Source organism: Calidris pugnax, unplaced genomic scaffold (genome assembly GCF_001431845.1).
Source record: "Calidris pugnax isolate Ruff unplaced genomic scaffold, ASM143184v1 scaffold4, whole genome shotgun sequence".
NCBI classification, from domain to species: domain Eukaryota; kingdom Metazoa; phylum Chordata; class Aves; order Charadriiformes; family Scolopacidae; genus Calidris; species Calidris pugnax.
In genome coordinates this window covers 6,729,787-6,742,600 of record NW_015090781.1, presented here as the reverse complement: position 1 = coordinate 6,742,600, position 12,814 = coordinate 6,729,787, and the positions used below count along the sequence as shown (strand labels likewise).

At 46.4% G+C, this 12,814-nt stretch overlaps 1 protein-coding gene across 9 annotated transcripts in view; it reads right to left on the bottom strand.

The window, feature by feature from the left end:
• RBM20 (RNA binding motif protein 20) overlaps positions 1-12,814 on the bottom strand; it is a 102,421-nt gene that overhangs the window by 13,676 nt on the left and 75,931 nt on the right. For all 9 annotated transcript variants that reach the window (XM_014959405.1, XM_014959352.1, XM_014959360.1 and 6 more), the window contains exons 2-7: positions 7,810-9,010; positions 6,167-6,228; positions 5,919-6,010; positions 5,476-5,567; positions 1,599-1,742; positions 982-1,113 (exon numbers count right to left, since the gene is read on the bottom strand). In XM_014959405.1, coding sequence (XP_014814891.1) covers positions 982-1,113; positions 1,599-1,742; positions 5,476-5,567; positions 5,919-6,010; positions 6,167-6,228; positions 7,810-9,010 — 1,723 coding nt within the window. The remainder of the gene's footprint in view (positions 1-981; positions 1,114-1,598; positions 1,743-5,475; positions 5,568-5,918; positions 6,011-6,166; positions 6,229-7,809; positions 9,011-12,814) is intronic.

Below are 12,814 nucleotides of genomic sequence, written 5' to 3'. Positions count from 1 at the left end.
TGTCTCTATGTTAAGATGCACAGGCTCCACCACCTTACATCCGAACCCCTCACCACCACACCAAGAAACACTGCCCTGGTTTCTGGACTTTTGGCAACTCCCTTAAGTGTTCTTAAGCTATTATACACGTACAGGAGAGAAAGAGGCTTTTCCAAAGGTCAAACCAAACCATCTGAGTTACTTGTTTTTCCTGAAGGCTCGTAAAAGGCCCCTTAAACTCTTAACTTGGCATGTTATTTTATAAAACAACTTTGTGCTGTGTTAGATAATACAGTTTGAAGCTTTTCAGCTCTGCATTGCCAGTTCCAGTCCAAATCTCCATGAAAAAAAATACTCTTAGCATTACACGTGGCATTAAATAAGCTTCCATAAATACGCTCCCAAGAACCCTCTTTTTTGGACATCACTCAGGTGTTCACATCAGAAGTGTGATGTGAAGTCCAAAGACTATTGCTCTGTTCTGACTCTACATCAAAAATAAAAAAATCTTGCTTTTTAATTTAGGTCATTCACAAGAAAGAACAAAAAAGAAATCAGTGTGATGTTTAGCCCTGCCATCACTCCTGGGTATTGCATTGTGCTATGGCTCAAGCATAGAAGCAGTGAAAAGCATCACTTCAGGCTTAATGCCTGACTAAAAGGATAGGACCACCTTCATTTTGCTGACATGTTGCAACTTACACATGGCTCTGTGTTTCAGACCTTTGTTGGATCAAGCAATGTGGGGAGCCTGATCAGAAGGAAGCTCAGAAGGGATTTTTTAAATAATGGTGTAAGAGGTCAAAAGAAAATGGAATCTTTTCCAAGAGCAAGCAGCTAAGTATAAAGGATCATTAATATACATTCATTAATTTATCTTTATTATTTTTTTCCATAATATTAAAGCATTAATTAGAAAGCAGTAATTGGCAAAGATTTTTAGATAGATTTTCCAGACATCACATGGAAACTCAGGAAATCTGATCAGGATTACTATCTTACCTTCAGCTGCAATTCCTTGTATCTTTTAGACATCCTAATAAGTAACTTGTCATCGTTTATCATAGCAGGTTTTTCTTTGTAGTACTGCACCATGGCTTGTGCTGCTTCACTGTAAGCCATTTCCAGAAAGGCCTAGCACAAATGGGGAGAGCTTTAAAATCTACTACATAAATACAAAGTATAAGAGAGAAAAAGCAGCCCAATAATTTTCATTTGGATTCTTCTCATGCAAAATGTCTCAGTAGTACGGAACTGGGTACCTTTCCAGCCCTGGAGTCCATTGCTCAGCCTCCTTTTAACTGCAAATAATGGTTTCAACCCAGCTAATAAAGCTGATAAGCAACTTTAGAAGCTGGTTTAGTTAAAAACTAAATGACTGGAATCTAATCTTTCTTGATATATGAAAATATTACCTTTCCCTCACTTCCTCACTGGTGCGGAGGCAGTGGTCATGTTTATGCCATCACCTCATTCCGTGAACACCTTCTTATTTTTTTACTTTATATATTCATATATTTAAGTTTCTATTACAAAAACCCTCAGGCTATTTTCCCCAAAGATTCTGTTTTCATCTCAGTATGTCTTTATTAGACATCAATACCCCAAATGCACAGTACCTGATTAGTGGATTTCATGAGGATGTAGTTGGTGACCTTCCCAAACGGGAGGCCCAGGTTAATGACATCATTCTCTGTGCAGCTTCCCTCGGGGAGGTTGCAGATGTGAACAACTCGACCCAGTGTAGATTTCCTCTGGGGAAACTGGGGAAAAAAACAACTCAAAACAATGTTTTAATCTTAGACAATCCATCGGCTAGATAAGACCTTACATTTTTGCAAAAAATGAAATGTTCTGTTCTGCGTACCTGTTATTAAGGAAAATATGCTTCTGTAAAACCTAGTATTTTAACATCCTGGTTTAGAAATACAAACGGGAAGGGGAATGTTTAACTGCAGTGCAGCTTGCAAGGGAGTCTCCGTCCCTGGACATTACAAAGTGGAGAGGATTTCTTGAATAGATGATCTCGTTCAAACAGGACTAACAATATTGCTGCCAAAACCAACTAGCCACCTCAAACCTGATGGACTCCAGGGTTTCAGCTCCCTAGCATGTCACAGCTGTACCTCAGGTTGGAAAACCTACTACTTTCCCCTCTCATTGCAACAACACGCAGTAGGAGGGACTTTTCCCCTGGGGGAATAGTGACCACTGGACAGACAGAGAGGCAGGGCTCCCAAAGTGGGCTGGCACAGGCACACAGTGTCGGTGCAGTAATCACTTCCCAAGAGTGGAAGTCTATTTTGGAGTGCTGGGGCAGTTCCCAAAGAGCTGCCCATCTCCCTGACGTGGAAAACAGGCTCTGCACTTCTTGTGCAAAGAGGCATTGGGATATACGCAGAGAGGAACATAATTTACCCCAGCTAATGGCACGTGAAACATTGCTCACACAGGATTAAGTCTTCCCAGACTACTTCCCTGTTTATGACCTCTGCTGTTAGGATTTTACTGAAGAAGTAACTCTACCTTCAGTTAAAATTGTGCCATTCAAGGGAAGATGCAAATCACCTAATCTTGTGGGATCAAGTTCACCAGAGCCATCACAAATGTTTGGCTTGTCAGCAAGTTCACAAGTTACAGAGCTAATGTTATCTTATTTACACCTTCATCCCATTACTTTCCCTCCAGGCTTCACCACTTAACCACTGGTGTATTTTGCTGCAGCAAGACCCTATGTTATACAGTGGTCTGCTATTTAGCTTGCATCTGACAGAGCCTGCCCAGGTGCATAAGGTAGGTCAAAGAAGTGCCCAACTCCAGAAGATATTTTCTTTAGCAGAAGAATAACAAAGACCTGATCCTGAAAAAGATGAAGCAACTCTACTCCACTGGAACAGAAAAGGAAGTGATGGCTGTGTGCATCTGGCAAGGCAGCAGAGGAATACAACTACAGCCATTGGGGAAAAAGGAAACCTTCCCGACAGCAAATGCAATCCCAGTGTAGGAACACCCCAGGTCACCAGTTGCACTTCTGTTTGTTTTGTTAGATCTGTTAAGAGATGGCATGTTAAGAGTCTCTGGAACCAGAAAGATTTCGCTGTTCCCTCTGTAGGCTCCAGAGCCCGTGTTCGGACACGCGTTCAGCAGTACATTAAATCAAACCATGTTAAGATGTTACCACCTCCCCACAACTGGCAATAGCTTAAATTAAAATGCTACGCCATAAATCTGCTGTAATTCATGGTTAAGAAGTGGTCACATACTCATACCAGAAGTCAATGGGCTGTACCCAGCAATAATCTTGTCAGCTGATTGAAGTTAAATTGGATCCATTCATTAAATAGGGCTGTAAATCACAGCCAGAAAAGGAATATACACCTTCCGTATCCACAGTCTGGAAGTTAGAGGAGCTGTTGTGTGTCAAGTGTTGAATGCAGTTTTTTATAAGACTCTTAAGTTAACTTTCTCTTCAACAAATGACTACAGAGATTACCAATGCAGTTGGACAACTACTACAAAAACAATTTGATACACAGCAGTGAAATGCATTGTCATCTTATTTCACCAGCCAAGTTGGTGAATTTTTATTACAGATTTTTATTTCTCCCAATTTTTTTTTATTTTTTTTTTGCTTTTTAAGTTCCTTATCCCCTTCTTGAGCCTCACATGGATTTTTTCTAAAGATAATAAGACAGTGACAGTCCCATCCCTCCAGTGCTAATGTCTCTCCGTGCCCGAGTGAAGACTTGTAGCACGGTACTCGCCTTTTGAAGAGGGATAGAGTTATTTGCAGACGGGTAGCACAGAGCAAGCTCTTCCAGAAATCTGAACACTTTGTTTATGATTACATGCAGGGTCAAGTATAATCTCCCACTGGAGAGATTAAATGGCATCAGCTTAGCTGAAAGTGAATACTACCGTGCAAAGGTGTAATAAATTACAAGCCACCTGGGTTGTGGGTGAATGACAGCTGGCAAACTGAATCTTAACACCTCTAATATAGCTCCCTGTCCACCCAATGAGCTTCTGAAGAAAAAGAGGATTTACAGCCCCCAGCAAAATCAAAATTATTGTTTCTTTTATCTCTCATAGTATCACAGGTCATTCAGACAGAGCACTTCTGCAAGCAGCTTAAATGATAAATAGTGACAGATTCTAAGGAGAAATGATACTGGCATTAGCAGTAATTTCATTTGTTGCAAGGCTGACAGACATGATGAAAAGGAAAATTCCTCCACACCCGCTGCTACTCCACCTCTGACCTTGGAGGCAGCCGTCATGAGCAGCTCTGCTCTTTGCTCCCCTGCACACACAGTGTCTGTGACGGGCAGAAGATAAAACCCCTTCAAATAACCTCTGTCCCAGGAAAAAATTGGCTGGATTATACAAATCTGGGTGATGTTTCCATAAGCAAGGCCTGATGTGAACTGGAGTGGCAAAGGGACACAACTCAGCCTGGTTTTCCAGGGCGTTTGAGACCACGTCAGGATAAATACACAAAAGCTATCAAGTGAAAACTTACAGCCCTGGATTATTACTGCTATTCCATGAACACCCTAACATGAGTCCTTGATGTCTCCAGCTTTAATCCAATATATGTCGAGCTTCATTTTAACCCCAACAACTTTGTATTTCCATGATTTGCTTTTATTTGTTTTTTTTCCCTGGCTTTTTTTTTGGTTTTTTTTTGTTTTTGTTTTTTTTCCCCTCCTAAAATCTTTCTGCTTTATCAGTGTAAGAACCACTTTTAATGTTATCCTTTTTTTTTTTCTCTGGCATTTTTTGATTACAGGGCTAAGAATTCAAGTGTACTTTGGAGCAATGTAACTGGGGGCCTGTCTTGAACATGTGTGTGTGGGGCTAATAAATATGAACCATGGAATGCTGTGCACCAAAGCAAACTTGCTGAAAGGTTACCAGTGGCAGCAAATGATATAAACAGTACACTAAAATAAGCTAAGAAAAAGTTAATCCAGTATAATGAATTGATCTGGGCCCCCCCAGGTGAGTAACAGTGAAGCTGCAGCACTGTCTTTGCCACTATTGCTACCTGGGAAAAGGACTCCAGCATGGGAGAGGCAGAGAGCAATGGCTACAAACAAATAACTGGAGAGATGCTTGCTGGGAGCAATATTCAGAGTAAGTGAAAACTAATCCAAATTTTCCTTCCAAGCCAAAGCTGACCTTCCTGGGTTGAAAAGGCTCAGAAAATGGTGGGGAAAGTCAATGAGAGACACACAAAACCATTTACCTGCCTCCTCAAATCTCTAAAAAACAAACAACTTTTAGCATTGGGAAAAAAAAAAACCCTGCAATCGAGTTCTGATTTGGCCAAAATCAAAAGCATAAAATTGCTGCAGGGAAGTTGAAATAACAGGCTGAATATCCAGATTATTATCTAAAAGGAAGCCTTCAGGGATTTCATTCTAGTAAGCAGAAGTGGCTTCTACAAGAATGTTGACACGGAGATCAATTTGCTTAGGTACTCACTCTTACCCCTGATGGAGGAGAAGAAAATGTAGAACCTGGCTGGCCAAAGGATCTTGCTGATGCAGTGATAAAAGATGAGCCGACATTTGGTGGGAAATCTAAATAATGAATTACACACATTTCATTAAAATCTTGACTCATATTAATTGTATTAGTATGCTCAGTAAGCAATGCCCCATTTACATAATAATTAATTTCATAGTCTCTACACAAATTATACACTATTTTGTTGTACTGTGAAAACAAGTCATTGTTTGAAAGAAAAAGAAATTCATACTTTGAAAGGCACAGTAATGGCTTTTACCCCTTCTGTGCACAACTTCTAAAAAGTTTTCCTTGAAAACTTGTATCACATTTCATTTTAAATGTCCACTTTTCCCCAGAGACTGACACTTCCCTTTCAATTAAAAGAAAAAGTGTTCTTAACTATTACACATACAACCATTCACCTTCGATACTAGATGGATTGAAAACTGCTGCATTATTTGGTGATAAATGCAATGTTCCATCTCCTGTGCTTAACACACACCGGATACCAGTGCTGGAAAAGAAAGAAAAGAACTTTAGAAGCATGCATAATGTGCCGTAAATATTAAAGCTTAATCATTATACAGTGAATTCCCGGTGTAAAGCCACTGAAGTAAGGGATGCTCTGTTAGAAATTCAGTTGGAGAAGTGTCTCTAAAATAATACTTACTTATCTGAAAAAGCCATACATTTTTGGATGTGAAGACTTCCCTTAATGTGCTGATCCCAGTCCTACGTTGAAACAAAGAGATGATGAGCATAGGAAAAATCCTGAGACAAATTTACAAGAGATTGTCTCTCCATTGAGTTTACCTTATTCTAAAAACAATACTGAGATGCTGAATTTGTGTGATGTTGGAACCAAGTGCACCTTCATCCAATGCATTTACTGATTCATCACTTGCAAGTTAAATTATCAGTTTCTTTACCAAAGGAGAGCTTCTCTGTACAGTTTTCAAATCCAGTATATTTCTATTCATTTAGTTACTTTAGCTGAAGAGCTCATCCTGCAAGGCACTGAGCACCCTCAATTCCTGCAACTTCCACAAAGAAGGTGCTCAGCACACAGGGCAGCCAGGACAGCGCTTGTTCATTTCAATAGATTACCAAAATTTGTCCAAATACATTTAGCCATTTACACTTCTATGATCCAAATGAGGCAGTGTATTAAACACCAGCAAACAGATCTACCAAAACTCACCATAATGATATTTTCCCTGCCCTTTTAAAATGTTTAATGAAAAGATGAGGGCTACTTCAGACCAGCCCTGTAGTGGCAGTAACCACAGCAAATCCTATTGCAAGCAGCTGCTCAAAAAGTAAAAGGGAAACAAAAGAGCAAATATATTCAAACATCCCAAAGCCCCCCAGGTGTGTAAGTACCAGGTACCATTTAATTTGCTGGCCATCTTCCTTCCTATATAAATGCTGTTGTAATGTTTTTGTTGGGCCCCCGTCAGCGTGAAAACACATGCCTTTGTGGTTTAGGTGCTGGTCCTGTAATGTGATGGATAAGGCTGTGAGGACTTGTTGAGCAGGGCTCACCAGGAGGCCAGAGCAACGCCAGCCAGAGCCCATGAATGGCTGTGGGGCTCAGAGGGCCACGTCAATGGACTTCTCCAGACCTGACCTATATAACGTGACTTAGCACACAGGCTCTCCAGGCAACTGGGAAGCTGTTTCTCCAGGGTGAGGTTGAATTTGGAGCTCCCTTGGCAGTACGAACAGAGAAGTGGGAGCCTGGTCTGCACCACACGTGCTGGGCAGCTCCTTGCTTCAAGGCCAACATCGCAGGGGGACCCTGAGTCCTAAATTTTCCCTACAGCTACTAGAAGGAGGAAGAGATCCCAACAGAGGAATGATTAAAATCATTTTATCCAAATGCTCTGTTTTGTTTAAGCAAGCTGCTTCCACAGGGCTGTTTGGGGAAAGCCTTTGGGATCAGAAACGCGAAGAGAAAGGGAGAGGCAGATGAAACCACAGATGTGGGGTTACGACACCGGCTCGAGGAGCCGGGGATCAGCTTCAAGCTCCTCCTCCCCTCGTTTTGGGCCCAGGACATGAGCCGCGACCCCAGCCCGGACCTCACATTTCTCATCGTGAGATGTGGAACCAAACCAGGTCCTGAAACCCCAGGAATCGCCACGACACAGACGTACAGCGCCCTAAGCAAAACTACAGCCCCTTCATCTCTGCTTCTCCTGGGCCACCTCCTTGGCAATGGGGTGGCAAGAGCCAGCAGCCAGATCAACCACCAGGCATCCCGTTCATGCGTCCCAACCGTGCCCAGGAAGGCGCCTTAAAACCACTCACCTTCAGATCGAAGATCTTCTTGTCGCAGAGGGCGCAGACGTGGGGGAAGTGGAGGGGGGCTACGCCGCGGAGGTCGCCCAGCTGGTGGGGCGGCAGGGAGCGGGCGGGCAGGTCGGGGGCACCGCCGCCACCACCGCTGCTCCGCTCCTCCTTCTGCCTCATGCGAGGGCTGCCGAAGCTCTGCTTGCTGTGGTTGAGGCGGCCGAAGGCGGGGGGAGCGGCGGCGCTGAACTTTGTGTCAGGTGTCGGCTCTTCGGGGTTGTAGAGCTCGTTTCTTATTTCATACTGCTGCTGACTCGCTGACGGCCACAGGCTGTCGCCGGGCACAAGGTCAGGCTTGTTTTGGCTGGGGAAATTAGGGATATTTTCCCAACTGTTGCTTGTACCGCTGCCATGCAGGACGGGATCTCCTTTCGGGTGGGAGCCGGCGTTCGGGTCGCCGGGGAAGGCCCGTGCTGCCCCGTGCTGGGCCGCCACCGCCGCCCCGTAGGCCTCCTTGGGGAAGGTGGCCGCTGCCGCCTCGTGCTGCAGCTGGCCAGGAGCCCCAAAGTGACCCTCAAAGCGTGGCCCCACCGCCGAGGAGGCAGCGTGAGCCCCGCCGGCGAGGAAGCCATGCTGGCCGGGCTGGTCCCCCTCTGAGGCGTACGCCTGAGGGGCGGCATTGGCGGCGTTTTGCTTGTTGTAGTCATAGAAGCCCCCCGTGGTGGTGGCAGAAGTGGAGGTGCCCGCCTTGTTGAGACCCACCACCATGGGCTGCTGGCCGGAGGTGGGAGCCATGACGCCCCCAAAGGGACTCATGACGATGGCGTTGGGGGCCTGGGCCTGCACGGGCCCCAGGCTGCCCCCCGGCGCGGCTAATGCCGGGCTCTGGGCAGGAAAGGCAATGCCGCCAGAGGGGAACCTCGCGCCGGCGATGCCGGGTCCCTGGGGCGGCCCTGCGGCGTGGCCCTGAGGGGGGGCATTCATCACGGTGGGGTGCCTCAGCTGGTTGAAGAGGGGCTGGGACATGGCCACTTTGGAGAGCACCTGGTTGAGGACAGTGGCGGCGGCTGGGTTGTTGGTGACGGCGGTCTGAGCCAACTTCAGCCGGTGGAGGGTGAGCTGCGCCTGGAGCTGCGCCAGCTGCAGGCTGGCCGGCGAGGGGAGCAGGGGGCTCGGGGCGCCGACGGAGAACGGACTTTTCTCCAGGAGCTTGGCAGCGCTGCAAAAAGTGAGGATCCCGGTTAGCCGAATTCACCCGAAGCCTACCTGGCACAGGATACACCACCGCTCCTGGAGACTCAGCTTATCTACACTCAGGGAACCTGAGGTGGTGGTCTGACAAGGCAGATATCACCCGTTATCTTCTCTTCAACATCCCTTTCAATCAGAAAGCTGCTAGGGAGACAACCATGCCAAAGATCTCTCTTCAAAACCCCCATTGCATCCCTCACCCACCCTCTGAACCAGGCCTTCAGCTCTTTTTAAGTACCCATAGGACTCATGCCTCTAATGCAGACCAGGAACAGAGGCAGCACAAGCTCTCCCACACCATCCCCAAACCTACATTTTTTCTCCTCTGCTCTTGTGCAACCTCTGGCCTCCCTGCTGGGACATCAATTCTCCTGACCATTACTGCCCTCTCCACAGAGGAGGGAGATGTGAAAGAAAGTACATCAAGTGGGACTGCAAAGCCAGCCCTGTCGGTACTTCACACCCAGCACACCTGGCTGCATAAAGCAAGATTAAATACACCGCATGTATTTATTTTAGCTATTTACAGTTCTCATTTAATTAATCTGCATGGCAGCCTGTTCTGTAGAAGTTATAGTTTCCCTGTTGTGCAGATGCAAATATAGGGGAGGAAAATAAGCAAATGATTTGCCAGAAGCTGGAGCAACTATGAACAAACTGTCCTGAAGAATTTTGCCAGTTCAGCTGGAACATAAGGCAAAATTTCTGCAGTGCCAGCTGGTGAAAATCAAGATCTTTATACTTTGTACAAATTAAAGGTGCATTAAAGTGTTCTCCTTCAAGTCTCGTACACGGGATGAATAGATGATGACTAAATTGCCTGCTTGAATTCCAGAGCTGGGAAAATAAGAGGTGATACTTTTAGGCATATGGTGGTGGTCCCTGGCTTCGGGAAGCACCTCTGGGACACCTCACCAGTTCACAGCACCACCGTCAACCCTTCTTCTACCCACCCCATCAAACCCTGCAAACTTAAAGCAGGAATAAGCAAATCAGAATGGGTAAAGCATAGAAAAGTTAAAAGCAAAAGAAGTGTTACAATGGAAAGCAGCAGGCAGTGCTAGCTTCCCTGCAGCTGCTCCCACCCTGCTTTCACTGCCTGCCCTGCACCCTTCCAGGATGCCTCCTGCATCATCTGTGGCAGAGCCAGCCTGGCCCGTGTCTACGTACACCCTCCCGTACCCCACGCTGCCTATGCTGGGCAGCAGCCATTTTCATGCCCCTACCAGAAAAATGTCAGCCATCACTTTTTCCACCACCAGAGGCCTCTGCTCACAGACGGCACAACTACTCACTACAACTCACTACAGCTCCTCAGCGCCTTACAAATGGCTGTTCGTTCTGCAAATGAGAGCGGAGAGCACTCGAATAACAGGGATGTGGTCCAAAGCTCAATTAATTTATATTGTAAAAATGTATTGAGTTTCAATTTAGGCCTTTCAAAGCAGCAGGAGCTATGCATCAACCGCCACGCAACCCTCACTGTTAATAATTGGCCAATTTGCTAAACTGCATGGATGAAGTTGTAGTTAATGATAAATGTCTTGTCAGCATGCTACATTTGAAAACCACAAATTAGCAAAACATCTGCTTAAATCCAAAGTATGACTAAGAGAAAATGAATGGGTTTCATATTTAACGTTTTAACTTCCACTAGCAACTGCAAGGCACATCTGTCTCCCAAAACACAAACCGCCGTTGGGATAAGTGCATCGTTACGTAGTGACGAGACTCCCTGCCAGCACAGGCTGACACCAGCGCCCTTCAGAGATGGGGTGCCTTTTGTTTTCCCCCGTGGTTTCCATCGCTTACTCTCTTGGACTTGCACTTGCAGCGCGTAAATTTCATTACGGATGAGAGTCAGGGTGTGAGCAAAGTGAAAACAACACGGAGGCTCTCAGAAACCTCAGCCCATGAGATGCTGAGGACCCACAAAAGCTTCCAAGGAAGATTTTGAGCGAGGGGCTCAGCGAGCAGAGGATCCCACACTGTCACACACACTGTCACCACCGCCAGGGCACGCGGCACGACCCTGTGCCCAGGCTGTACGGTGCCACCAGCATCTGGAGCCTCCTGGCTTGTGATCTGCTGCGTGGGACTCGCCACAGCCCTGACCATTGTTTCATTTTACAGCTGGTTATACCTTTTGTACGCTAAGTAAACTGTAAAACTCTTTTTAAAAGTTTTATAGAGCATGCAAATAAGAATTGCCTGGTGGTCTTAAAATAAAAAGAAAAGCCAGAAGCCAGCATATGATGTTTTCAGGCTCAGGAGCCGCAGATGACTCCTGTTCCCAGCAATCTAATCCCACCACGCTGCAAGCCTACGCAGCAGCAGCGCGCACATCCAGACAGCTGCACCCGCTTCCCAGCTCCGGTGGCTACCTGCTGGACATGGGCATGGGCTCCTCTCTCCAGTCAAACCCTCTCACTCGACACCACCACAAGCTCTTAGCCTCCTTTCACCAACTTTGGAGCGCTGTCTCTAAGATCACCCCCCCCCAGCGCATAAGTAGTGCCCTGCCAGAGCACCCCCGGGCTGGGCTCCCCAGCTCTGCAATCAGTTCTGGGCTCTCCAGCTGGGCACGGAGAAGGCAAGGGCAGAGACGCCCTGCATGGCTGCCTCTGGCCAGCTCAGGCCGACAGCTTTTTTCCCTTCTGTGGAGCAGGGCAGCCTTCTGCTCCCTGTGCCTACCAGCCTCCTCCCTGGAGTGCAGGACAGCAGCGGGGAAAACCGGGGAGCTGCAGGGATCCACCTTACCTGCAGAAAAACAAATGCCATAAGGAGAAGCCGCAGGCTCCAAGCCACACGCAGAGGGACAGGATTAGTGAGGAGGGTCGCTCCCATGCACCACTAGGTCTGGGAATGGCCACAGCTTCGAAATCCAGCTGTCTGTTATGAATTTCCAGATTTCAGGGTGTTTCGGGTTGCAGGCTTTATCCTCCCACAGCAGAAACAGAATATGTTATCATCTAATCAAGGCGAAGAAGGAAGGTCATGTTCATGGGTCAGTGGGAAAAGCAGATACGCAGATGGGAGGTTGAAAGAAAAGATGTGTATAAAAGCACCTTTTAGAGTAACACCCAAATTTGAGCATTTCTGGTCTATCTTGAAATACAGGACGTTAAGAGACACACAGGAGCGGCGCGCACAGCTTTGACGATTTCTTTCCCTCTTTCTTTTCTCCAATCATAATATTTATGAACTTGATAACATTATTTTGCAAATATTCCCGCTACAGGTTTACTAAACTACTGGAAACTGCAAACACAAAGTGAAGATAGCACTCGGCGAAGGCATTTTGTGGGGGCTGCTGACCACTGATACACACACACACACACACACACACACACCTCCCACCCCAGCTCGTCCTCAGGTTACCAACGCGCAGCCCCCGCCTGCTCACGGGGGGTCTCTGAGATGACTCAAAGCAGCTGAATGAAGCTCTCAATCTCCATTGAGCGCCCAGGGAATTAGCCTGCGTCAGCCAAAGTTAGCTCTATCCCGCGCAAAACATTCCCGATTAGAAGGTCAGTGATGCAAAAAGTAAACGGGAGTTGTCCTCTTCATTTACTTATTTAACATTCGTTGTATGGCTGGGCTACACCAGCCCTCTCTTTGCACAACTCAGAAAGCCAGAAATGGTCATTCTTTACTAAAATAATGGCAGGGGCTAATGGTGAACTGCCATATCGTTTCCATAAAGAAATCCATAAACCAGGCAAGTTTTCTCACAGCTCTGGGAGATCAGGGTTGAAGATGTGCATCGACT